This window comes from Vulpes lagopus, chromosome 3 (assembly GCF_018345385.1).
Source record: "Vulpes lagopus strain Blue_001 chromosome 3, ASM1834538v1, whole genome shotgun sequence".
NCBI classification, from domain to species: domain Eukaryota; kingdom Metazoa; phylum Chordata; class Mammalia; order Carnivora; family Canidae; genus Vulpes; species Vulpes lagopus.
Window position 1 is genome coordinate 105,786,368 of NC_054826.1, and position 27,751 is coordinate 105,814,118.

The 27,751-nt window shown below is 46.5% G+C and overlaps 1 protein-coding gene across 3 annotated transcripts; it reads right to left on the bottom strand.

The window, feature by feature from the left end:
* Positions 1 to 43: 43 nt before the first annotated feature.
* On the bottom strand, positions 44 to 27,706 carry ITGAD (integrin subunit alpha D). Of its 3 annotated transcripts, XM_041750840.1 has the most exons (30): positions 27,644 to 27,706; positions 25,747 to 25,852; positions 23,364 to 23,467; positions 23,148 to 23,218; positions 22,897 to 23,011; positions 19,637 to 19,767; positions 18,834 to 18,979; positions 16,011 to 16,164; positions 15,764 to 15,914; positions 15,491 to 15,564; positions 14,077 to 14,206; positions 13,827 to 13,969; positions 13,499 to 13,639; positions 13,196 to 13,405; positions 12,392 to 12,522; positions 12,118 to 12,275; positions 11,414 to 11,568; positions 11,022 to 11,153; positions 10,148 to 10,221; positions 9,778 to 9,919; positions 5,382 to 5,495; positions 5,191 to 5,270; positions 5,007 to 5,090; positions 2,644 to 2,722; positions 2,376 to 2,483; positions 2,193 to 2,270; positions 1,877 to 1,990; positions 1,632 to 1,733; positions 1,254 to 1,364; positions 44 to 780 (listed from the first exon to the last, which is right to left on the bottom strand). In XM_041750840.1, the coding sequence occupies exons 1-30, from the start codon at positions 27,687 to 27,689 to the stop codon at positions 667 to 669; spliced, it is 3,498 nt and encodes a 1,165-aa protein (XP_041606774.1). In that variant the 5' UTR covers positions 27,690 to 27,706; the 3' UTR covers positions 44 to 666. The 3 variants fall into 3 exon arrangements, with proteins under 3 accessions (XP_041606774.1, XP_041606773.1, XP_041606775.1); XM_041750839.1 differs by having other exon boundaries at positions 15,764 to 16,164; XM_041750841.1 differs by lacking the exons at positions 44 to 780; positions 1,254 to 1,364; positions 1,632 to 1,733; positions 1,877 to 1,990; positions 2,193 to 2,270 and having other exon boundaries at positions 2,389 to 2,483; positions 2,651 to 2,722; positions 15,764 to 16,164.
* Positions 27,707 to 27,751: the final 45 nt, after the last annotated feature.

Genomic DNA, 27,751 nt, shown 5'->3' on the forward strand with positions numbered 1-27,751 from the left:
ATGGGTCTTCTGTTGGTTTGGGATATCAGATGCTCCTTTTTGGAAGCCTAGCTCTCCCAGTCTTTGGGGACCTCATTCAATGGGGATATTGGTTCAAACAAGTTCAGGGCATTTCACACCCCTGTTCATTTGCCATTACCAAGGAGCCTAAAGCCTGTGCTGAAACCCATGAGCAACACACACATACACTTCTTCCTTTGGCTTCTCTCCTGATACTACTCATAGCACCATCAAGAAAAGATGATCTCAGGCCTCAGTCTCCTAAAAAAGTGAGAGGATGTTTTCTAGGCCCACAAGCAAGTTCTCCTAACTCTTCCTAGAACAGGACTCAGGTACCTGATTAAAGCCCTTTCATACAAGAATAATGTGTTATAAACATCCTCATTTAATATGGCAATTATTTGTGTATGTGTGTGTGTGTGTGTGTGTGTGTGTGAAAATTCATGCTTGCATCATGTTTCCTCCTGTAAAAACTGAGTCATTACTGAAGAACTGACAAATATGTTGAAATATAAAAACATTTCAATGCCTTGAGAAGTTGGCTTATCACCTAGTAAGTTGTTCAGACCAGTCCAGATCTATACAGAAATTATTCCCATGGAAGTAGATTTGTAGGCAAAGGCAAGACCAGTCCATGGGGGTAGGGACAAATAGAAAAGTAAATTATTAGGACAAAGGCAAATTGGGGGCATCACAGTTAACATCTTCCCCACTGCATGTGGCAGTGTCTTCCGGTTTGTTATCCAGCATTTCTTTGTACTGACGTTTGAAGAAGCCAAGCTGTGAAGGGAAGTAAATCAGAAGAGCTGGGTAAGAGGGCAGGGAAGAAAGTTGGGAGTAGGAAGAAGCTGAGAGAGAATAAGAGAAGGGAAATAAGCTGACTTGTATTTATGTTCTAGAACACTTAATTGAAAAAAGCAATCATGTATTATCTACTGTATGCAAGCACAGCAGTTATGCATTTAAGTTATAGTAGAAAACCGAAAATAAATACTAGGCCTACACACACATCCTGGCTTCATATATGTCTCACTTCAGCTACTCTGAAGCATTATTATCATTTCCAAATGAGGAAACAATCTCAGAGAAGTTGAGCAACTTTCTTGATATTAAAGAATAAGTAGGACAGAGTCAAAATGTGCGAACTGGTCTGCTTGAATCCATTGCATGATTTCTCCCCACTATACCATCCGGTCTCTGGAAGGGTTTGGGTTAGAGCCTGGTGGTATTGAGAGTGGGCTGAAAACACTTACTTTGTACAGAATTGCTGTGATGAGGGCCAACAGCAGCAGTCCTCCCACAGAGCTTCCAGCAATAATGGGGATGGGGTTGTAGACCTCATACTTCTCCAGTACCGTCTCCATCTGGAGTGGAGTTGACCTTATCAGAAAGTATCAGAATTCTTGCTGTCCCAGACTCTTCCTAGGTTACTCAACCTTAAACTCCCTCCCCTCCTTCCCTTTCTTCAAACTGTGAGATACGGAAATACCCATGGGCTTGGGAACAACTCTCCTGCTGATAGACCTTCATCCTTCCTCCCTCCAGGATTCTGAGCCTCCCACACTGCACCACAGATTTAGCATTAGGAACCCTCTTACCAGCCTGGCTGCTGCCTACCACATAGTCACTACCTGAGCTCTCAAGAATGCCTCTTGTCCTGGAAGCTGAGAATACACAGATCTGTTGAACGTGATTTCAGCCACACTCACGACCAATACCTTCTTCTGCAATGTCTGCAATACAGACAGACATAGCTGGGGAAATAGCTCTGGGAAAAGGCTCAGAGTTGAAGTAACCACTTGGCTTGAGGATGGGCACAGACTTATCTGGTACCACCCAAATTCAAGAGAGGGACTCTGCTGTTGGGCCTACACACCTGGCTGACCCAGCCAAAGTTGAGGTTGCCCTTCAGGGTGAACTCAAGTTCCTCCTGGATGCCAACGGAAGGGAGGTCACAGTGGATCTTCAGGCAGTCAGCAATGGAGCAGTTCTGGGGACAGGAGAGGAAGGAAGTTGAGGCAAGAAACACAGGAAAAAATGAAGTCTGTCAGGTTTGGCGGGAGGAAGAGATGAACAATTAGAAGACATAGATAGATAGATAGATAGATAGATAGATAGATAGATAGATAGATCTCCATCCTAGCAAGTGCATTGCCCTGTATCCCCCAATGGAAATCCAGGGTCTTTCTCACCAATACAAGACTCCCTGGGATCTGGGTCAGGAAGTCAGGATCCTGAGGAGGTTCCCTCTCCGACACACAAGTGAGACTCTAGTGAGAGAGAAATGACCACAGAAAGATCAAACACTTCACTGATGAGAGGGTGTGAGGCACTGTAGGGTCAGACTCTGGAGAGTTAGGTAGGCAAGCAGGCACCTGTGAGTGGTCCAGCAAAGCCACATCCCACACAGCTACACCATTCAACAGGATAGGAACCCAGACATTAATGCTGATGGCCACATCTCGCTGACTCAGATTATTCACCTGCAGACAATGGAAACGGAACATTATCCTGGTCCCTGGAGCAGCCCCAATCCTACTTCTCTCCTGAACCTAGCCCTTGGCTCCTCTTCCTTTCTCCCACCAGCTCCCAATATTAGCAGCACCATGGGAGGGAAGATATGCATGCTCCCTGGCCTCTCACACGATACCGATGCTCAGCTTCTTTCTTGCTCTTCTCATCAGAAGTTGAAAAGTTGAAGTACTTGGTAGAGTCTTCCTGCCTAGAGAGAGAGAGGGCTTATTGGTGAGCAGTAGCCCTGTAGCCACCCTTAGCTGTGCCCCAGTCTGCTGCCAAGGGCTCTGCTGGGCCCCGCAAAAGATGACGACCAGTGAAATAATTATGATCCCCACAGGCTCCTCTCCTGTGGCATTTGCCCCAGTCACCCAGAACTGCTAGCTTGTCCTTTGATACCTTGGGCTCTTTCATATCCTCATAACTCTGTTCAAGTTCTTTCCTTGCTTGAAACATCCTTACCACTCCCCTTCTGGAAATTTTCACCTAAAGGCCCAACTTAAACATTACCTCTCATAACATTTAAACACTTTCCCATGGGAAAAAAGGTGTTCGCATGGCTTTCTCCTCTACTAGGTATATGGTTGGCCTCAGGTAATGCTTGCAGAGGCTGCTACCAGAACAAATATGCCTAGGGGAGCTTGAGGGAATCATGGTTGGATCACTCAGAGATAAATGCAGTGATGGTCCCTCTGTGATGGAATGAAGAAAATAGATGTGGCTAGTCTGAGGAAGTTAACTAAATGAGGAAGGGTGGTGCCTGAACACAAGCCCCTGGTAGACATGAATGTTCCAGGCTGCAGTGGCTTTTCCTCAATCCATGCATCCATCCATTCATCCATCTATCCAACCATTAATGTATCCATCCCCAGTTTCCTTCAGTATACATTTACCCTATGCCGGGCTGTGTGCTTGGCTCTGCAGATTCAACAGTTAAAAAGCCACAGTTACACCTAAGGTCTCAGTGGAATCAAGCAAACCAGGAGGGTTACTACACATATCACCAGCATCGAGTGTACAAAAGCAAGGCCAGCCATACAGAAACTCTACGGGCCCCCACAGTTTCCAACGGATGTGACTGTCAGTGACATCACACTGTCATCAGCAGAAACAACGGTACCAAATTCTGTCCTATGACAATATTATGAGCTTCTGACCAACTCTCTAAACCTTTGGAGGTTAGCCAAGTATGTGAAGCTCCTTGCCCTGCTTGCAAGCTGGCCTGCCCCTGCTCCTCCAGCCACCTTCAGAACTGAGAACAACAGCCTTGCACTTGACTTTCCTGGGGCCTGACACAACTTTGGACTCTTAGAGACTTTCTCAGCAGTTTCTCACATCTCTGGTCTCCCCTTAGTTGTGTGAAAACCGTACCTTTTCTTTGCTCTGTGTGGTGACAAACCTACATTCCCATTTCAGAGTGCTCATAAAACGATCTTTATCTAGTCAGTTTGGCGTGAGCATGCTCATATTTCGCACAAGAATAGAATTGGCCTAATATTAGAGGAAACCTGCACCTTGGAGAGGGACGAAGAGTGCACGGGGAAACAAAGTGTGTGTGTCCTAATTCATCAGAGGAGAAGCAAGAAGCATATGGTATATGTTATTGTGCCATAAATATACGGCTGGTCACAAGTATTCTCATGAGAGGAATTAGAGGGCTTAGTGTAGATACCTAACCCTTTTTTTTTAAATAAATTAATTTTTATTGGTGTTCAATTTACCAACATACAGAATAACACCCAGTGCTCATCCCGTCAAGTGTCCCCCTCAGTGCCCGTCACCCATTCCACCCACCCCCCGCCCTCCTCCCCTTCCACCACCCCTAGTTCGTTTCCCAGATGTAGGAGTATTTATGTTCTGTCTCCCTTCCTGATATTTCCCACACATTTCTTCTCCCTTCCTTTATATTCCCTTTCACTATTATTTATATTCCCCAAATGAATGAGGACATACACTGTTTGTCCTTTTCTGATTGACTTACTTCACCCAGCATAATACCCTCCAGTTCCATCCACGTTGAAGCAAATGGTGGGTATTTGTTGTTTCTAATGGCTGAGTAATACTCCATTGTATACATAAACCACATCTTTCTTTATCCATCTTTCGATGGACACCGAGGCTCCTTCCACAGTTTGGCTATTGTGGACATTGCTGCTAGAAACATCGGGGTGCAGGTGTCCCGGTATTTCATTGCATCTGAATCTTTGGGGTAAATCCCCAACAGTGCAATTGCTGGGTCGTAGGGCAGGTCTATTTTTAACTCCTTGAGGAACCTCCACACAGTTTTCCAGAGTGGCTGCACCAGTTCACATTCCCACCAACAGTGTAAGAGGGTTCCCTTTTCTCCGCATCCTCTCCAACATTTGTGGTTTCCTGCCTTGTTAATTTTCCCCATTCTCACTGGTGTGAGGTGGTTAGACACCTAACCATTAGAGAGCAGCCTGAGCTGCAAGAGGAGGTACTAGGCTTAGAGAAAGGTTAAAGGTCCACACCTGCTGATCACCATGTAGACAGCATATTTCACTGGGAGCTCCAGCTGAGAGGTGGTCTTGCTGGTTGAAGGCTTATTATTCTCACTGGAGACAGAGAGAGGGGAGCCTCATTGGGAAGGAATCCAGGAGAGAAATCTCTGCCTGAGGCATGAGATGAAAGAGTGAGGGATACACGTGGACTCACCTGCTTGCATTAGCCCTCAGAAGCAACTTGTTGCCCAGAGTGGCCTTGTAGGAAACGTCAAATGTGACTATGAAGATGCCCTGAGGGAAGGAGAAGGAAAGAATGGAGATCAGGCAGGTCATGGGGGAGTAAGGGAGGAAGTGGGTCAGGACAAGGGAGGAGAGTGAGGAGGATTTGGGGGAAGCACTCACCTTAGTGCCCTCATGGAAGATGGGATGGTTGATGCTACAGCTGCTGCTCCTCAGGCCCTCATTCCCAGTGGGCACAGCCTCACACGCCAAGCGCAGTGGGCGCTGATGGGGTTGCTTCCCGAGGAGGAAAACAAATGAAAAACCATTACCGACATGCATATATGGGCTTGATATATAACAGTGGTGGCATTGTAGAGCAGTGGGAGAAAGGACAGACTTTTCAATAAATGGTGCTAGGAAAAGTGGCCCGTGCAAATAAGGTCAAGCAAACAGAAAAACAAAAACAAAACATTAGATTTCCACCTCGCTCCATACTTTAAATTCCAACTGGATTAAAGGTTTCATGTGAAAAGGAAACTTATTGAGTTTTTAAGGTAATAAAGGGGGATGTCTTCATAACCTTGGAATAGGGGAGTATTTTTTAGACAAGATCAGAACATAAAAAAACTAAACCTAAAGGAAAAGTTTTGGTGAAAATCCAGCACAATCAAATTAATACATTTGGTTTATTAAAAGACACTATGAAGAGACTGAAAAGAGAAGCCATAGGGCTGGAAAATATATCTGAACACATATAACTGGGAAAGTACTGGCAACCCGAATATTAAAGAACTCTTGCAATTAAGAAAAGTATGTGGGTGGCGGGATGGAGTAATTGAGAGATGGGCATTAAGGAGGGCACTTGATGGAATGAGTACTGGTGTTATAGGCAACCAGTGAATCACTAAATTCTACTCCTGAATCTAATAATACAGTTTATGTTAACTAACTCGAATTTAAATAAAAAAATCAAAGCAAGTAAACTATGGAGAACTCAATAGAAGGATAAGGAAAAGATTGCACAGGTACTTCCTAGTAGAGGAAATCAATAAGACCAGGAAACAGATGAAAAGATGCTCAACTTCATTAAGGAAATGCAAATTAAGGAGACCCTGGGTGGCTCAGTCAATTAAGGGTCTGCTTTCAGCTCACGTCTTGATCCAAGTGTCCTGGGATCAAGCCCTTGGTGGAGCTCTCTGCTCAGAGTGTATGTGTGGGCATGGGCGCATGCATACGAGAGAGAGAGAGAGAGAGAGAGAGAGAGAGAGAGAGAGAGCAAGTGTGCGTGCTTTTCCCTCACCCTCCTCACTACGCCTCTCCCCTTCAGAATCTCTCTAGCTATTTCTCTCTGTCAAATAAAGAAATAGAATCTAAAAAGAAAGAAAGAAATGCAAATTAAACTGTAAGGAAATATCACCAGATGTGCAAAAATTTAAAAGTCTGACAATGGGGATGCCTGCGTGGCTCAGAGGTGTGCCTCTGCCTTCACTCAGGGTGTGATCCTGGGGTCTTGGGATAGAGTCCTGCATCCTGCCCCTTAAGGGGAGCCTGCTCCTCCCTCTGCCAGTGTCTCTGCCTCTCTCTCTCTCTCTCTCTCTCTCTCTCGAAGAAATTAGTGGAATATTAACCAAAAAAAATCTTAAAAAACAAAACAATAAAAATAAATAAAAGTGTGGCAATGCCACGCAGTACAGAAGATGGAAACCCACAGGAACTCTAATACACTGCTGATGGAAGCACAATAGGTGCAAATGTTTTGTCTCTACTGATTATATTTGAAGATATACAGACCCAAGATCAAGCAATTCCATACATGGCAAATACCTCCCAAATATTATCTATAGGTGCACCGAGATACATGCTCAAGAAGAGTAATGGCCAAAGTCAGGGAACAACTCAAATGATCAAAAATTGTAGAATGGATACAGATGTCTACTCATACCATTCTTGCTTAACATAGTACTGAAGGTCCTAGCCTCGGCAATCGAACAACAAAAAAGAAATAAAAGGCATCCAAGTCATAGGAAAGAAGTCAAACTTCCACTCTTTGAAGAGGACATGATACTCTAGGAAACCTGAATGACTCCTACAAAAAATGCCTGGAACTGATACACAAATTCAGTAAAGTCACAGAATATAAATTCAATGTACAGAAATCTGTTGCATTTCTATACAGCAATCATGAAGCAGCAGAAAGAGAAACTGAGAAATTGAACCCATTTACAATTGCACAAAATTCCATAAGATACCTAGGAATACACATAACCAAAGAGGTAAGAGATCTGTACTCTGCAAAAAATACAACACTTATGAAAAAAATTGAAGAGGACACAAAGAAATAAAAAAACTATTCCATGCTCATGCGCTGGATTAACAGTGTTGTTAAAATGTCATTACCACCCAAAGTAGTCTATACATTCAATGCAATCGCTATCAAAATACCACCAGCTTTCTTCACAGAGCTGCAAGAAACAATCCTAAAATGTGTATGGAACCAGCAAAGACCCTGGATAGCCAAAGCAATCTTGAGACAGACATGCAAAGCTGGAGGCATCACAGTTGGGACCTCAAGCTATATTACAAAGCTGTAGCCATCAAGACAGCATGGTACCGGCACAAAAATGGATACGTGGATCAGTGAAATGGAATACAAAGCCCAGAAATGGACCCACAACTCTACGGTCAACTGATCTTCAACAGAGCAGAAAAGAATAACCAATGGAACAAAGACAGTCTCTTCAACAAATGGTGAGAGGAAACTGGACAGTAACATGCAGAAGAATGAAACCGAACCACTTTCATACACCATACACAAAAATACATTCAAAATGGAATAAGGACCTAAATGTGAGACAGGAAACCATCAAAACCCTGGAGAACACAAGCAGCAACCCCTATGACCTTGGCCATGGCAACTTCTTACTAGACACGTCTCTGGGGGCAAGGAAACAACAGCAAAAATGAACTTTTGGGACTGCATCAAGATGAAGAGTTTCCACACACTGAAGGAAACAATCAACAAGATAAAAAGATACCCAATAAAATGGGAGAGGATATCTCCCAATGCCATATCTGATAGGGAGTTAGTAACAGGGTCTATGAAGGACTTATCCAACTCAACAACCAAAAAATTAATAATCTAGTTAAGAAATGGGCAGAAGACATGAACAGACATTTTCCCAAAGGAGACATGAAGATGGCTAACAGACACTGAAACAATGTTCATCATCACTCCTCCTTAGGGAAATACAAATGAAAACTACATTGAGGGATCACCTCACACCTGTCAGAATGGCTACAAGAAGCAGGACGTGCTGGCAGTGATGCACAGATAGGGGAATCCTCTTATACGGTTGGTGGGAATGCAAACTGGTGCAGCCACTCCTGAGAACACTATGGAGTTTCCTTGAAATGTTAAAGAGAGAACGACCCTATGATCCAGCAATTGCACTACTAGGTATTTACATAAAGGGCCAAAAAAAACGATTCAAAGAGATATATGCACCCCGATGTTTATAGCAGCATTGAATTCAAAAGCCTAACTATGGAAAGAGCCCTAATGTCCATTGAGTAATGAATGGATAAAGAAGATGTGCTATACATATACAATGGAATATTACTCTGCCTTCAAAAAGAATGAGATCTTGGCATTTGCAACAACATGGATGGAACTAGAGGGTATTATGCTAAGCGAACATAGAGTAATCAGAGAAAGATGAACACCACGTAATTTCTTTCTTTTTTTTTTTTAACACCACGTAATTTCATTCCTATATAGAAATAAGGTACAAAACAGGTGAACACAAGGGAAGAGGGAAAAAAGAGAGGGAGGCAAACCATAGAAGTTCAACTATAGAGAACAAACGAAGGTTGCCCCAGGGGAGGTGGGATGACGATGGACCAAATGAGTGATGGATATTAAGGAGAGTCTTGTAATGAGCACTGGGTGTTTTGTGAAGTGATTAATCACATCCTGAAAGCAATATTACACTATATCTTAACTCACTAGTATTTAAATAAAACCTTTTTAAAAATTGTGGAATGGGTAAATAAATTGTGGTATTGCCATAAAAAGGGATTCTACATACAACATAAATATTCTACAGCCACAAGCAACAACATGGATGAATTTCACAAACATGTGTTGAAGAAAGAAATAAATACACAAAAGAACAGATGTTTCCATAAATTTCAAATATTCGCAAAACTCCACCGTTTTTCCAAGGATGTACTCATGCGTGGTAAAACCATAAAATATACAAGGAAATGATTACCACAAACTCAGGATAATGATTACCTTGGGGAGAGAGTGAGGTTATTTGAGGAAAGGCACAGGAGGGTTTCTGGGGGGTGATAGCAGTGCATTATTTCTTGACCTGGATACTATTTGCTTAATATTATTCATTAAACTATACATCTGCCATACGCACCTCTCTCTATCTTCTCCTCCAGAATTGTGTGTGTGTGTGTGTGTGTGTGTGTGTTTGTATTTCATCGTAGAAGAATTCAAAGGAACCCACTATAACCCAGGGGAAGGAAGAGGACTCGGCCACTAGACCCCAAGACAGCTATTTACCTGGGTTCCTAAAACTCTTCGATAGGACAGCCCCACTGGGTAGTAGAAGTGGATCACAGTTCCATAGGAATCCTCACCCTCATTCCACAGAGTCACTGTCACATTGAGCTCCAAGGAGCTCCCTACCACCAGGGTCTGCAGGCTGGAGGAGGAAGGACAAAAGTGAAAAAGAGACTCCACAGGAAATGGATTGGACCTGGATCAGCAGTAGGGGCAGGACTGTGGGAACTCCTGAAATGAGAACATACCAACCAAAATGTAAGTTCTCTGTTAGAAGGAGAAGCAAAGGGAACCAGAAGCACTTCTCATCCCAAGTTGATGGGAGACCCAAAAGCTGCAGGGTCTAGAAGGGAGAGGACGTAGACCTCACCTTGAGAAGCTGAGATTGACACTCAGGTCCCCTTCGCAGAAGTGATCTTGTCCACAGTTCTTCTCAAAGGGGAGCTGCAGCAAAACAGTAGAGCCTCTTCCCATCCGTGTCTTTTTCTTTCTCCATTCCCGCTCATCCTGAGTGCTCATTATTGAATATTACTGAGCACCAACCCCACACACAACACTGTGCTAGACACTGACCACAAGTGGAGCATTAGGGTGCAGTTAGAATGGAAAAGAATAAGCTCCTTGGCTTCAGGAACAAAAGTTGCGGAGTTAAGTCCAACTCACACTGGAACAATGATTCAACAAACATTATTAAGCGTCAGTGAGGGACAGGTTCTGGGTTGGGTTTGGGGTCGGGAAAAGTGCAAACTACAGATGAATTAGACAGAGTTCTTGTACTCACAGAACCCACAGTTTCAGGAGAGCCACAAAAGTAGATGCCAGGCATGTAATAATTAGTATCACCATGATGTAATAGGAAGCCAGAGAAGAAGTGACAGATGCTGAATGTGATTTTCAAAAGAGAGAGAGATAAGACTGGGGCTTTGAGGACTACAGAGGAACTTTGAGTGGAGTGCAGGAAATGTTTCCCAAGTTGAAGACACAACATGGACAAAGGCACAAAGGTGGGAATGAGAAAAGCTGGGACGGATTTGGAGAATGAGAATCAGAGAGTTTCTGTGGAGGTAAAGTGGTGACCAGCTGGGATGTGTGTAAGAGTCCAAGCTCGGCAGGGCTTTGGTGACTGGGTGGAGGCATCACGGACTTGAAGTGGTTGATGGGAAGCTGAGAACCACAACAGGTTCTTGAGCACACTGAGACACAGTGAAGTCAGTACATCCCTGGGACTTCATTGGAAGACTCACAGAGGCAGTGAAGAGGTCCTGTGAGCCCACAGCCAGCACAGGGCGAAGGTTCTGAGCTGAGGGGATGGGCTCCCCAACCAAGGATAAGTTGAGGCGTAGGATGATGGGACTCACCACGTCTTCCACACAGTCCTGAGGGAAAAGGAGCTTTCAAGAACCTCAAGATCCTTCCTACTTTCCACCACTGGCCCTTCTCCTCAACTGCATCCATTTCCTGCTGTCTGGACAAAATTCTGTCCAAGCTATGGGGCCAGGCTCTTTGGCCGCAACTTTCCTCTCTCCAGCCCCCAGTCTCGCCCCCCTTCTCACCTCACTCAACAGGGAGCAGAGATGTCAGAAGCTCACCTTGGGCTCCTTCTCCCCCTCCCTTTCCCAGATCCCAAAGCCCTTACTGGTAAAAGCAGCTTAATGGTTTCACAGTAATCTCCCATCCCCAGGGTTTTTCTTCGAGTCAAAGTCCAGTTCTTGGTCTCATCAAAAATGGCACGAGAAATCAGACGGCCTGGGTCTAATGCCAGGTCATACCTGACAGAGCTTTGCACATCACCTGAAGCACAACAGGGGAACAGAAGATGAAAAGCCCAAGAGAACCTCGGATGTTCTGTTTTTGTTTATCACGCAACAAATATTTGCTGAGCACTTCCTATGGGCCAGAGCTGTGCTGGGTGCTCGGATAGATGTGGAAAGGAAGATAGAGAAATATGGTCCTGAAGGTGTTAACCAGGCAAGTGAGGACGCTAGATTTCTGCTTTAGGATCAATGCCTCTAGTTTCTCTGTGGAGAAAGGGTGGGAGGGTGCAAGAACAGACATGGAAGGAAACAGTTCAAAGTACAGGTAGGATAGAGAAGTGGTGGCCTCAAGGCAGCAAGTGGCTAAGGCTGGTGGAGAGAAGTGGGCAGACTCCAGATGTATCCTACAGATAGAGCGACTGGACTGGGTATGGGGAGCAGGGGAGAGAAGGGACCCAGGTTCCCAATGCCAGCAGCTGCATGGATCCAGAGGTGGCATCTGGATTCCTAGGCCCACTCTCTCCTGAGGATAGGGGTGGGGGTCTCTCGGGGAGTAAGGGGCTGTGTCCCATGGAAAGAGACTCACCTAGCTGGTCCAGTGAGCTTTTCTGGATAGTGAAACAGACTGTGGCATTCCCAGCTTCCAGGGCGGAGGGCACCTCTTCCCAGCACTGGTGCACAGCCTTTGCCACCTCCGAGGGCGTGAATCTCATGGTCACTCCCACATTCAGCACCGGCTGACTCCTGAGGGTGTATGCAGGGGCTGAGGCCCCAACTCTGAACTCAGTGAGCAGAAGGGAGGGGGCAGCTTGCTGAATTGGACACACAGTGGGCAAGAGTGGGATGTGGGGAGTTGTCACCTGAGCAGCAGCACCTGTCCCTGGGCCCCCACAGCCAGGTCCACCAGTCCATCGTGGGTGAGGTCCTGACCCCCACTCAGCGACTGCCCAAAGTACTGGAGTGTAGGGGAGAGCTGGGAGCCTGCAATCCGCTGGCCAGAGAGGGAAAGGAGAAGTGGAAGTCAAGGGGAGGTCATTTGCCAGGTTTGACAAGAAAGATTTTGAAGGAGACTGCAGCCATGGCCGATCTGACCAGAAATATTGAAAAGGACAGATGAGAGGGTAGGAATGAAAAGCAAGCACAGTGAGGCTCCAGGGACCCAGGCAGAGAGAGGGGAGCTCCTTTGGTCCAACTTGTCATGAGGGTGCAGGCTAATGACAAGAAAAAGTGTCACCATAGAAATATAATAGTTCATTCACTCATCATTTGTATGTTCCCTCATAAACCTCCGATGAACAGAAGGCTTAGCGCTCCACTCAGCCGGCTTTCCAAGAACCTATGGAGTTTTTCATCTACTGTTTCATAGGAGGAAACTAAGACTCACAGAGGCTAAGTCAGTCACCCGTGTAAGGCCACAGAGCTGACGTGGCTGGCCAGGCATTTGACCCAGGGCCACTAAGCTGCCCACAACAGAATCAAGTCTGTTTGGAGCCAAAGGAGAAAGGAGAGATAATTGGCGCTGGGTGGGCCCGGTGACACTCAGGGCACTAAACCCCCAAAAGGAGCATGGCTACTGCTAAGGTCAGTGACAAGACACAGCACCAGGCATATCTGACACCTGCAAAAGGAGGTGGAAATGAAGAGGCTGCAGGTAGTGGCCTCACCTGACTGTGGGAGGAGCTGATGCTCGGTCCTGAGGTTCCATGAAATAGGTAGACAGCACCTCGGTTCTCCTGCTCTCCTGGCGCTCCGATGGCCACGTCTGTCAGCTTGTCCCCATTCACATCCCCCAGCACTGTCAGGGCTGCCCCAAAACGGCCCCAGGGGTGGCCTTGCTCTCCACGGAGAATGACCTCACACTGCCACTTTGCCCTCTGCAGGACAAAACCAGTGTCAGGTCCCAACCGAGGTCATCCCTCTACCCCACACCCAAGGCCCCACTCAGTCCAGGCTCATCAGACACTCACCCCCTGGGGCAAGGGGCACACAGACACCTGGCCCCCCTGGGTCGGCTTGTAGTAATGGGGAGCCCCGATGAGGACGAGGTCAGTGTTGCCATCTCTATCCACATCCACTGTGCAGAGGGAGGCCCCAAAGTAGGAGCCAATCTGCAGGGCAGAGCCTGAAGTCACCTTGCCTGCTCGTGCCACAGGTACACCCTCTGGGACAGGTCCCACTTCCCCCCAGCCACGAGGGCCTTCCTCGATGGGTCCCCAAGGCCCTTCATCTCCTCCCTCTGGGCCCCTAGAGGCGCTGCCACCCTCAGGTTCTGCTCTGGCTTCCTCAACACCCAACCTGGGTCCCTGAGACTTCAGCCTTCGGCCTCCATTGCTCAGATGCCTGAGTGAAGATGACAACCTTCCCGGTGTGCTGATGGCGGGGGGCCCCCAGGATCAGGCTCTGTACTCCCTTCCAAAAGGCCAGCTCAGCGGAGTAACCTGAGGAAGGCAGGCCTCAGCACAAAGGCTTCCTGCCCACCCCCTGGGCTCCTGCCCCCCAGGCAGCTCATCTCCCACCTGTGCCCACAACCATGGCCTGTCCTCACCCAGGTAAGAGTTCCTCATGTCCACATTCTCTTGAGACATGTTGATGAAAGTGGGGCTCGTCTTTGGGGGGTACAGGAAGGCACCTCCAGACCAGCTGAAGCTCCCCACAGCCCCCAGAACTGGTCCATCCTGGGAGGAAAGGATCCAGGGCTGAGCAGGCCTGAGCCAAAAGAAGACAATGCCTATCCCAAAGCACACAGACTGCCACAGACTCTGCTCATTATTTCCAATTCTCTTTCTCCCTCCTTAGTGCTCTTCAGCAGCTTCAGTGTCCCGCACTCCTAATGTCTCTCAGTCCGTCCCCAGTGCCATTGTTCCTACAAGTCCCATCTCTCCTCACCCACCTTCCTTTCTGCCCTTCCAGTTTGCTCTTCTCTACTCCATCCTTAGTGTCCCAGATTAGGTTTCCTCTGAACCAAACGTATAGCCACCACCCTGCTGGCAAACCAGGATGACTCTCAGTCACCAAGCCCCTGAGGATGGCATCTAGGGCTGTCCTACCCTGTGAAACCTGTGGAGTTGCCCGATGTTTTAAACACATGAAGCAATTGACCTCGACACCTCTCTCTTCTCTCTTTATGGGACTCAGCTCCTCCCTTGGGAAGAGTCAAGCTCAACCTCACCTCCTCTGGGAGGTCTTCTTTGGCTCCCACAGGGAGTGATAGGCGTTTCCTCCTCAGCATACTTTGTTTATTGCCGTTTTAAAGCTTTTGATTACCGATAATTGAGGACATATACCAAAGTAATAAGAAGAGCATAATGACTTCCTAAGTACCCATGACCTAGCTTCAAAATCAATTCATGACCAATTTTGTTTTATTTCTGTGTCCCCCTAAGCCACCCCCAAAATTACTTTGAAGCAAACCCCTCTGGATAGTTTCAGCACACATCTACTTTCACACAAGTCACGCTATATTCCCGTTTCTTTCACCTGCATGACAGCCTTTCCCATCTTTCCACCTCCGTCACTCACTCTGTTCCAGCTGTGCTGGCCCATCTATCTCTCTAGTACAGTAACCTTGTTCATGCCTCAGGACCTTTGCACTTGCTTTGTTCTCTACCTGGGGCAATCTCTTCCAGATTTTTCCAGGGTAACCTTTTCTCATCTTTACGCCTCAGTTGTCACTCCTCAGGTCTCCTCTGATCACCTCTCCTGCTCTAATCTGACACCTAGCAACATCTGAAGATTTTTGTTGTCTCCTCCCACTGGATATGTGCCTATGAGAGCAAGAACCTTGACTATCCGTTCTCTGCTGTGCTCCTAGCACTTCCATTCACTGCCTATACATGTCTCTCCAAACAGACAGTGACCTTGAAGACAGAATCCGTTATCTTCTTTACTTTTGGTTCCCAGCTCCCAGCACAGGGCTGGCTCAGGATTGGTGCCCGGTGTCAGGTATGTGCTCCACCTACCATTGTGAGTACTGAACTGAAGCCTTCTTGTGACATCTCATGTTGGAAAGAGCTACTTGTCGTCGACTGGGTTCCTGTAGGGAAACAGGTCACTCAGGCGGTGGGGGCCAGGAGACCACAAGGACTCAGAGCACAAGGAGAAGAATGAATCTGAAGCTCAGGTCTGGGGCACAATTTGGGGTGAGCTGTGACTAGGGATGGACCCACAGAATTGCGAGGACAACGGGGTCTGGAACCTTTCAATTCCAAGACCCAAGCGCACCCTGCCATTACCTTCGAGTGCAAAGATCTTCTCCTGCAGCTGCTCCTGGATGCTGCTGAGTGCTGCAAAGTTGTCCACCCTGAACACATGGTCCTGAGCCGGCTCTGAGCCAATGTTGTCCAGCTCCTGCTTGGCAGTGGGTTTCCAGAAAGCATCTCCCACCTGTGGCAGAGAGGCCGCTGAGGAGGAGCCCGCCAGCCTTTCTTCCCTGGTGAGGTGCAGCCTGAGTCCGAGGGAGACATGAGGAAGATGATATACCCCAATGGCATAGCGGATGATGCCAGCTCTCTCTGCCTGGGGGATGACGTCGCTGTACTCCAGGGGGTCTCTGTATTTCTGCCCATCTGTGATGACAATGAGGACCTTCTTGGCACTTTTACGGGCCCCATTCTTACTATGAAATAGTTCTTCCCTGTAGGGGAAGAAAAGGAGATGATTCTCTGGAGATGAAATTGATTCTGGAAAGGAATAAATAGCTCTAGAAACTCATCTGTAGAGACTGGGGAGTCCTGGTACTTTCAGACTCTGTAAGTCATGTTAGGAAATCGCCTCAGCCCTTTTTGAGCGTCATACAATGATTAGTAAGACCAATAATAAAGGAACTCATAGAAGGACAAACAGTTTATGTCCTCATTCATTTGGGGAATATAAATAATAGTGAAAGGGAATATAAAGGAAGGGAGAAGAAATGTGTAGGAAATATCAGGAAGGGAGACAGAACATAAAGACTCCTAACCCTGGGAAACGAACTAGGGGTGGTGGAAGGGGAGGAGGGCGAGGGGTGGGGGGGAAGGGGTGACGGGCACTGAGGGGGACACTTGACGGGATGAGCACTGGGTGTTATTCTGTATGTTGGCAAATGGAACACCAATAAAAATTAATTTATTAAAAAAATAAATAAAGGAACTCATATTCCTTGTTCTAAATTTCCTCCACCATGGTACCACATTTCCAGTAGGTAGTATGTTTCAGAGTAGGAGCTTTGGAATCTGGAAGACATGGACAGTTGCTTTACCTTTTTGGGCCTCTGCTTCTCTCTGGGAAGGTGAGAATAATAATTGTACTATAGCTATTTTTCAAAAGCGGCCCCCAGTGTGCCACACTTGGTTCCTTTCCTATATTGAACCTGACCTGTGTCCTGTTTTCAGCAGTGTTATGAAATGTAAGTGACACCATGCCAGTTATGAACCTAAGACGCCTTGGTATCTCTTGAACTTTGGGGAGCCCTGAGCCACTATGAAGGAAGTCCATAGTTCGAGAATTCTGAAACTTCTATAGCTTGGATAGAAAGATTCTATACCATCTTAGCTGGGCTCAGCCTTCTAATCATTCCTGCCTGGGCAGGAGCCATGTGAATGAATCTCTCATGTTCCAGCTTCTAGCCACAGCCACATGGAAGATCCCAAATGGAAACAGATGATCCCAAAATCATTAAAAAAAATAATAAAATAGTTGTTGCTTAAGCCACTAAATGTGGGAGTGGTTTATTAGGCAACAAAAGATAAGTCAGAAACATCATATCAGGTTATTCTGAGGATAAAATGAGGCCAAGCTTTTAAAACAATGAATGGCCTACAGGTAGGATTAATTATATAGTAGCTGTTAAAAATGATTTTTTAAAAACTATATGCTAATGTAGTTCTACAGATGCAAAATAAATACACACACGTGCGCACGCGTTTATCACATATAATATTGGAAACAACCTAAATGTCCAAGATCAAGGAAAGGATTTAGCAAATCAGTATCCAGCTACTTAATGAGAAGTTTTCAAAGGACTACATTAAAAGCTGTAGAGAAACATGGCATAGGTTTATGTAGCAGATGAAAAAAAAAGGCAGGATGAAACAAGTTTCTGCCCACATTGTGACTCTATGAAATATGTCGGAATAAAGGATAAAAATGATCCTGTGCTCTGTGGATAGGATTTACTTATTCAATTCTATTTTTTAAAAAATACTGTGAAGTGGTTGATAGAGGGACTCCAATAATATTTTTTCCAAAATTGTCCTGTTTTATTGATATTTTATCTTTTCATTTTCAATGAAACTTCTAAAAATAAGAAGAAAGAAACCACAGTCAGTGGTAGAGAGCCCCTGAGATGGGCTTGGCCCTGAGGAATGGGGAACCTGCTGTCCTTGGTGATGGGAGCAGGATGGATGTTGATGAGAACCACACCACCACCCACCACTGACAGGAGCTCCGAGGGCTAGGAAGGGATGCCACTCCTGTGTGACTTTCAACTCAAGAGACAGAGGCATTCCTCTTGATTGTCCAGTCCCATGAGGTCAGTGTTCAAAGCAGAAAAGCCATCCAGAAATAGAGAGGGTACATCTGGCAGGAGCATCCCTTATTCAGCACTTCTCCAGCACCACCCCCAGGGAGGCACTCAGGAGGTTGGGGATCCCAGACTCCCAGCCCAGTCCTTTCCCATGAGAGACACATCTTCTGTTCTGGCCACACCAATTACTCATTTCTTGAGTAACTGAGTGCCAAGCACTTCTTGGCCTAGCACCCAAGGCTGGACAAGCACATGGTAAGCACCCACTTAATGCAGAAAGCTCACATGGAGGAGGAACGTGTGGGTAGAGTGGGTGGGGAGAGAGGCACAAAGAAGACGCTTTGTGGGTTCACACTTCTCTGATAAAATGCCAAACACCTTAGCTAACACTACTTGTGCAGAGGCATTGCATGAATGTTATCTCCTTTCATCTTTACAACCAAGTTGTAAGTTTATCCTCATTTGAGAGTTTGTTGAGACATAGAAAGAGTCAGTACCTCCCAGGATTGCCCAGGTCACCGGCAGGGAGCCAGAATGAGAACTCAGATGTGTCTGAATCAAAGCCCGAGTCTCTGGCTGCCCAGGTAGACACATGCTCCAGCCATCCAAGGCCAGGCAAAGAGGAAACACTGCAGAATGTACCTATATTGGGGGAACACTCCAAGGATGTCCCCACCTAAGCTCCCTTATTTCCCTTTTGAGCCCCTTTCCCCAGAGTTCCCAACCCTGGAGAAGGACTGTGCACACCAGCATGAGGAAGTGGTGTGGCATACACACATGAGGCAGAAGGCGGAACTTACACCACTTTCCGGATGCCCGTGGCTGTATATGTCAGGCCTTCCAGCTGGACAATGGGATCCACCAGGCTCAGAGGGTTCCAGCTGCTCTGGAATTGCGTGAAGGTGAAGTGGATCTTGAGGAGGTGGGAGTACTGTATCAGTGAGAACTGCAAAGGACAAGAGAAAGGCCCTGGGGCTCAGGAGTTATTCTTTAGTAAACTTTTTATCTTGGAATAACTTTGGATTTATAAACCATTTCCCATGTGTTTTTGAGGCTAAAACCCAGGAGAAATTTGGCCCCAAAAGAACACTAGAAGATCAAAACCAAACAATGCTTCTTTCATAGTTTGCAAGGAATAACCTTGCCAACCTCAATATTCTTAAACTTGGATTTTTAGAAAATTTCATAACAACTTGTAGGCTGTATTTCCTCACTTTTCAAGAATTTCTGCACACTATACACTAATTACTGGGAAATAAAATAATAAGATAAATCCTGAGTTACATGGAAAACATAATAAAGAAATCATTAATTATTTGGCCAAGACACCTTCAGTCTAATTTCACAGCAAAACATTTGTTTCCATGCTTGTAAACAGTAAAAAAGTGTATTTCCTAGGCCATGTGTGGACATACTAATTTCCATGGGGGAATTTCCTCAGGTCGGGGTTCAAATCAGCCCTGCACTAGGACACTTAGCCCCACCGTGGCAGGGGTCCACTGAACCAACCCCCAGCAATACCAGGCCTCCTCCTAGGTTGGCCTTCCCCAAGGCAACTCTCACTCGCGCCCCACTCCCCAGGCCTCAGGGACCCAGTCTTCACCAGGGTGTTGGTGCCCTCAAAATGTCCCATCACAGCCTTCACAAAGTCCTTCATCTGCTTGAAGCTACTCTCATAAATGCTGCCAGAACCATCAATCAGGAAGACAATGTCCATCCCTTGACTTGGACACTCTGTAGAGAAGGAGGAAGGAAACACGGATACATATGTGAGTCTCAGCTGTCTCCCAGGGCCCAGAAACCCTTCCTGCTCCACAGAGTTAAGGGGCCGTTCTTGGCCTAGGAAACAGTTCCCATCCAGTTCCCACACCCTCCACAGAGAATACCTAAATCCGTTGACCACACTTTTTTTTTTTTTTGTAAATTTATTTTTTAATTTTTTTTTTTTTTTTATGATAGTCATACAGAGAGAAAGAGAGAGGCAGAGACACAGGCAGAGGGAGAAGCAGGCTCCATGCACCGGGAGCCTGATGTGGGATTCGATCCCGGGTCTCCAGGATCGCGCCCTGGGCCAAAGGCAGGCGCCAAACCGCTGCGCCACCCAGGGATCCCGTAAATTTATTTTTTATTGGTGTTCAATTTGCCAACATATAGAATAACACCCAGTGCTCATTCCATCAAGTGCCCCTCTCAGTGCCTGTCACCCAGTCACCCCCTTCCCCCACCCACCGCCCCTTCCCCCACCCCTAGTTCATTTCCTGGAGTTAGGAGTCTCTCATGTTCTGTCTCCCTTTCTGATATTTCCCACTCATTTTTTCTCCTTTCCCCTTTATTCCCTGTCACTATTTTTTCTATTCCCCAAATGAATGAGACTATATAATATTTGTCCTTCTCCGATTGACTTATTTCACTCAGCATAATACCCTCCAGTTCCATCCACGTAAGAAAATGGTGGGTATTTGTCATTTTTAATGGCTGAGTAATATTCCATTGTATACATAAACACTTTAAGAAATAAAACAACAAGCAGAAACAGAGAGACAGTCAGACAGACAAAGGGGGGAAGAGACTCATGACCAAAAGGAACAAACTGAAGGTACCCAGAAGGGAGGTAGGTGAGGGGATGGGCTAAATAGTGATGAGAATTAAGGAGTGCACTTGTTGTGATGACCACTGGCTGATGCTCTCAGAACTATTGCTCCCAAGAATATTGTTGAATGAGGATCAGAGTCTATTTCTCAGGAAATCTGGTCTAAAACGACAGCTTAAAAAAAGATACCATCCCTTACCAGAATTGCCTGGAATTGTGGCAATTGCCTAGAAGCACTAGTAGGTTACACTGTGATCTTTTTTGTAAAACATTGTGGTTTTTTTCAGAACTTTTGCTAACATTTCTCATGCACCACTGCTATTGCACAGCTCAGAGTACAGTTTAAAAGGTGTCATAATCTCCCAGGCTTGTAGAGAGCAGGGCTGAACAAGTAAGTTATTTTTTTAAAAATTGCCATTCCTGCCCTCTTGGAGTCCACCATAGTGGAAAATCACCCATAAACAAATAAGACACTTCAGATTGACCCCAAACTCACACAAGGGCTTGTGGCCTGTGTGAAGGACACAGGTGGTAGTGTGTCCAGTTTCCTGTGCCCCTCATCCTGTGTTCTCCCAGGGTGGTGGGAAATCGGGCCACCACAAACAGTAATGAGGTGTGATGCTGAACTGTAGCAGCTGGCCTCCTACCACTGAAGCAAAAATACTTTCTCCTTGCTCCCCACACCTCCCCCATTACCCCTGTGAAACCAGGTGGTATTTCACCCTTGCTGAGAAGAAATGGAAGCTCACTTCCTTTCCTGTTTTCTTGTCCAGGAAATTCAGCCCCCCTTGTGGCGACCAAGAAGCCCTCAGTTCCACCCTCCTCATCTGATATCCCCCACAGCTGGGTGGCTGAAGGCCCCCATCTCCCACATATTGCACTTGTGCTCACTTTGTTAACTGCACCACAAAACCGCCCCTCCTATCCTCTCTCAGGCCGGGACGGTGGCAAGTTCCCTTACAATATCACTTCTCTTTCTTGTTACTTTTACTGTATCTATTGGGCTTCAAACAGCAGGCACCAGGCTATAGCTGAGCGCCTTCTGAAAAGAAGACCAAATCAATAAGGCAAGGTTGGCTCCAGCTCTGGGCTCACTTCCTAACAGCAGGAGCTCAGCTCTTGTGAGGATGCAATAACGATGTACACCAGGCATCAGGCATTGTGTGGCACCCAATCCCTTCTATCTACTCTACTCAAACCTGCTTTGCCTATACCAGGCTTATGCTCCCATGTTCCATTTTCATCAGGAATCCCACCTCATGAGTCATGGAGACATCTGGGAGAAGAGACCTCCTAGTGCTTAAATGCCACATTCCCTACCCTGGCTGCACAGACATCCCAGGCAGGTCATGGTAGCCCCAAGAGTCCTGGATACCCTTCCGCCACTCTCTCTGTGCCCTCTGTAGACTCTACTCTCACAATTTGGGTGGGAGGCATTTCTGTTGCAATTTCACCTTTTCCTAAAAGTCCACTACACCTGGCATCATGCCTTCTCTAGTCCAAAGCATTGCTCAGTCAGCACCTTGAGTGGCCTCTCACTTGGAGCCCACTATCTCTTCCTCCTAGTGCAAACACATGGTCCTAGCTAGAAGATCAGTCATATTGGTATTCACATATTATGTGTCAAGCAAGATCTAAGCACTCGATGTTTATCAAATCTTTTAATCCTCATAAGAATCTTTATTAAGACCCAGTTAACCAGTGAGGAAATTAAAGACCAGGGCACAGTCACTTGCCCCAAGGACACAGAAGACAAACTTATTCAGACTGACTCTCATCTGCTGCTTAGAGTCCCCAACACATTCTTGGTGTGGAAGACATCAGTGTTGGAAAAATTGAACATTACATTTTCCATGGCCCTATCATTTGATACCCTTAAAGCTCAGCACTGAATGATGCAGAACTGCCTCCCTCTTCTATCCTTGGAACTATTATCCTCATCATATTTTCAGCATCCAAGGCCATTCCTCTTGGAAAGCCCAAGAAACATCCCTGCACCTGCTGATGACTGTGAGACCCTCATGTCTCCTGAAGCCATCACTGTGATGCTAACTTCTGCCCCATCGGAACTTTCTCCCTTCAACCAACTTAGAGTTCCTTCTGTCAGCTGCCCTTCCTGCTAGACCAAACCATTTTCCCAGACCTACTTGGGCTTGATGAGGCTTCTGGGAAGGGGCCACGGACATAGGAAGCCAAACTACGGTCTTATGATCTGCTCACTCTTCAGTGCCAGCATGTGCTCACATTGAATCACTGTTTCCAAAGGGACCTACCAGGTAGTGCAGCAGGTACTGTCCAAATGGTCTGCAGATGGGAGTCCAACAGGAGGCAAAAGCCTTCTGCATGCATATTCTCCCCACAGGATCTGTGCATGGTTGGGCCACAGGCCTAAGGGCAAAGACCTGTGTGATCAAAGAGGCCCCCAGAACTCTCCATACTCATCTCCTTCAGCCCCAACCTCCCCTGACCCCTGCCCTACCCTCACCCTTCCCTTGTGACCCTCTTGTGACTCAGGGAGACTCACCAGCAGCCAGGGGCGACTGGTGGAGGCTGACAGGGACAGACCCAGGGACATGTTCACAGCATCTGGGGGTGCTGAGAGGGCAGGTACACATGATCACACTCATGGCCATGCCCTCATTTGGGGGAGAGAGTCAGAGTTCCCAGAAACCAAGGCAATAGGAAGGAAACCGCGGTATAGGAAGATTGAGGGCCGCAAGTCTTGGTTGGAGTCACTCACTGTGCAGTGGTATGGGTTGACATAGGCCAGTGACAGCCACACAGTCATACAACCTTCCTGTTTGGTTGACCGCCACCACCTCCAGGGGGGCTCCCACCACGAGTCTGAAGGCACAAGCATAACATATAGTTGCAGGAGGGGTAAGGGCACAGGACGCTTCAGGTGAGGAAGTATCGCTATGTACAGGGAAGTGAGACTTTGAGAGGGAAGCTCTCTGCATTTGCCACTCATGAGGCTATTCAACTATGAGGGTCTGAGTTTACCCCACGTGTGCTGAGGAGCATGCTGAACTTTTTGTTTGTGTGCGTGTACACATAAATAAATGTGTACTTATATACACAAATGGTTTGAGTGTTGTTGGTTTTTTGCATTCGCCAAAAATAAAACTATTCAAAGCAAAAACAGCATTTCCCAGCCATAGGTAAGTGCATTTTGTTTCTGGGGTGCGTTATCCTGAGCCACCCAAGAAATAGATCACCTCAGGTTAGATGGAAAAATCTCCTAAAGCCATGAGTTATCAAGACAGATAGATGATTCTGTAATTAATTGGACAATTTAAATATAAATAATTTAAGTTGGACAATCTAAAGCAGCAGTATCAGAATCCATATGAATATCTATAGTCCTGTTAGTGCAATAATTTTTGCAGAATTCCTTGAAAGGAGGGAATTTTTTAAGTTTGGAAAAGAAGTATATATCAATAATCTCTCCATTCACATGAGAAAACTAGACAAATACTGCTGTATTTTAATTAATTAGCCGAGCAAGCCTTGTTAAGTTAGCATTTAAAGGTTCCTTTAGAAAGCTATCCCTTTACGGAAAGCTGAAATTCCTGCGTGTCTGAGACTTGCTGATGAAGACCAAAGGAGACAGAGACGTAGCAGATGTAGCAGTTTGGAAATAGTGGCATAAATGGTGAACAAACTCATGATCTTAACCATTGATCTGCAGGTTTTTCTTTATCTCCTCCATTCCTTCTTACACACAGGCTTATCTTTTCAGTATTTGGGTTATGATTCAACAGAAACCAGGAAAAACACTAACTGTGTAGCAATCAGAATGTCATCCAATATATATTATTTACTTTATTGTAAATATTGGGGAACAGTGGTCAATCAATAGTTATATGCATATATATATAGTTATCAATAGGGCCTGAACACAAACTGATGGTGATGGAAGTGAGGCAGTGACTATCTTTGGATTCTGTGTCCACAGGAAGGGCCCAAAGGGAACCCAGGGGAGGGAGCTGAAGATGTTCCACACCCTGATCTAGGCTGCGGTCACTTGGCTGTACACAGGAAAAATACATCAGTTGGACCATTCAAATTTGTGCACTTCAGTCTACGAGCTCTGTATTCCCAAACAGACAAAGACAAAACTCTGGCACTTGGCATTTTTCCCAGCCAGCCAGCTGGGTGAGGAGGGGGGATGGATGTGCCTGTAGAACTGAGTGACCTCATGATGCTACCTGTTGGTCAATGGAATCTTCCTGCACTCCCAGGCTCATTGCCAATGCCACCTCCTGTGTGAAGCCCTCCTGGAATTCCCTCCCGGGTTTGATCCCTCCCTTCCTATGCCTCCCAGACTTTAGTTATGCTTGTATCACATGGTCACTTCAACATCTTGGGTCCCTGTCACTGGGACCTGCGAATGCGAGCTCCTGGAGGCAGAGTGAGGTACCTAATTTGTACCTTCACTCATTTTATTCCACCCAGAGTAAAATAAAAATGCAGGGCCTCTTGTTCATGGGGGGGAAAAGGTGTTTTAGGGTTTGGGGGGTGTTTTTTGTTTTGTTTTGTTTTTTGGCAATCCTCCTCTCTATCTGTCCTGCTATTTCCTGTTTGCTCTTTGGTGTTGCTTTCCCTCAGGCATAGGGATACTCACGGAGCCAGGGCAAACCCTCATAGGACTGGGCGACCCTGCACCTAAGCCGAGTCTGACCTTGCTCAGCTCACGCCAGGGGCTGAGGGCAGCAGCTGAGAAACATTCCCTGGAAGGTCAGGCTGAATAACAGCCAAGGCTCCAAAGCCCTACACATCTCCACTGTCCCATCGGTCTTTACTTACAAAGCACAAAGGCTAAGATTAACTTATTAATAATTTCAAGAGGAAGACTACAAAACACTGTAGTCTGGTCACCTGTACTGGTCACAGAAAAACAGATTCGAGACCTCCCAGCTGACGCAGGGTCTTGTCCGGAGCATGCGGCCTTTCCTGGGATTGTGAATTAGTAAGTAGTGGGGTCAGAGGCCTCAGAGGAGTGATGGACAGGCTTCTTGCCCATGCTGCCCTTCCTCCAGGATACCTCCTGAGCATACCGCGATCAGCAATTCCCCTGCAGGTTGAAGGGGATAGAGGTCGGGGAAGTGGGCCTGGCCTACCTAGATCCGCCAAGCTGGGCCACGCTCTGTCCAAAGCCAGCTCCATTCTCTTGAAAGACCATGGGCTCCTCCACATCCAAGTTGAATCCATGATAAGAAGCCAGGACTGAGGAATACGGAGAGGGAGGTGAGACGGGGTTGTGGGACAGTCAGAAAAGCTCCATCTCCTCTGGTCTCCTGACTTCTTGGGATCTTGATGCCCACCCCAGTGCAGCTCATCTGCCCAGGAGAAGGGTGTTCTCTTTTTCTTTGTTTCCTGATTTGCCATCTTGTGGTTCCCATCTCTCTCCCCGCTTAGAAATAATCAACCCACGAGACAAAGAGCGACAATCCAGAGACATGCCCCCTCAAGGACATTTCAAAGGATATCCACAATCTGAAATTAGGCTTGCCACCTCCTGGTCTGTTAGATCAGCCATGTCCCATAAAGATAAAGTGTCCGTAAATTTATATTCTCAACTGAGACCTTCTGAGAATGAAGGGGGTACCACGAATAACTACACCAGGGTCTTTGGGACTGGCCCAGACAGACTAGAGCATAGGGTCACCCTTCTAGTGATGTTCTCCTCCATCTTCTCATTATACAGAGACCCTGAGGCTCAATTTAGAGAACAGACTGAGGACTTTATGACTAATTATTTATAATTTTGATTTCCCATAGGCCCCTCGCTTGGTGCTAGGCTCTAAGAGAGCAAGGACTGCAACAGTGTTGTGTGGTGCCTGGTACAGTACCCAGTCCTTAGCAGATGACTAATTACTATTTTTTGACTGGCTTCAAACTGCATAGCAAGTCACTGATACAGCCAGGATTCCAATCTACTCTCTTGACCCTTGAGATTCTCCTGTCTGGTGACTAATCTCAACTTCATGGGAAGACCCCCTCGTTCAAGGGCTTTGCAAAAACCTTCACTCCCAAGCAGTATCTCTCCTCCCCATTTCTACTAAAATCCCAGCTGTCTCTGGATAGAGGAGTCAAATCCAACCCCAAAAGTAGGGAAGCTCTAAGGAGGTAAAGCGTCAGGCCAGGAAGTGACAGGCAGGGTCCAGACACCTGAACCCTGGGGCTCTGAGAAAAGGCCAGATGTTGAAGGTGCTGCAACCCTACTATGGCCACATGCAAGGGTGCTTCACATAACACATCTTCCTTTCAAAGAATGATTCTATTTCTGAGTCTGAAAACAGGCTCTATGACCTGACAGGTAGGAGGGTGCCAAGGATCTCAGACAAAATGCCTCAGAGACCAGGCAGGTAACATCAGTCGGTGAAGTTGGTCTGTGTGAGGACCCCGGAATGATGGGCCCTTAAAGTCTATGACCTTTTTAAAGGAAGTAGCCATTACCAGGCTCTAGTGTTCAGAGCTCTGGACCATCCCATTTCTTAAGAGAAGCTGACAATCTGGATTTTTGTGTGGAATCTGATTTTTAGCTGACATGTAAGTGATTTCAAATGACACACGAATGTGGTCCTGATAGTTTTCCATTTCTGGACTATTCTCTTGGCAGCGGTTAGGCTGGCATTCCTGAAATCAGGACATGAACGATGTGGAGGACCAAGGAGGTGATATCCCACATTTCCCCTCCCTGAGCTCTGAGGCAGACTCCTATCCCCCGTACCACGAACACCAGGGCCATCACAGGAGGAATTATGGAGAAGGAGCTTATCCTCCATCCAAGCATAACCTTCTAGTCCATCCTCTCTCATCTTTGCCCAGGTTATGACCTTCCCCTAATTCCAGACCATTCTTCCTTCCACACAAGACTCTGGACACTAGGCCCCCCACCCCACCCTGTCCTCAGCTCCTCCAGAGAGCTATATGAGATAACCACCAGCCTCAGACTGTCCTACCAGATAAAGATGTCCCCCTAGGCTTTTCCCAGCCCTGAGGGCCCTCACTCACCACCCAGGAGGAGCATAATCCTAAAAGCCATTGTTGAGCACCGCATTGAAGGAGAAGTGAAGTGTTGAGCAGTAGAGCACTGAAGGGCACTCAGTGTCCTAGGGGAGA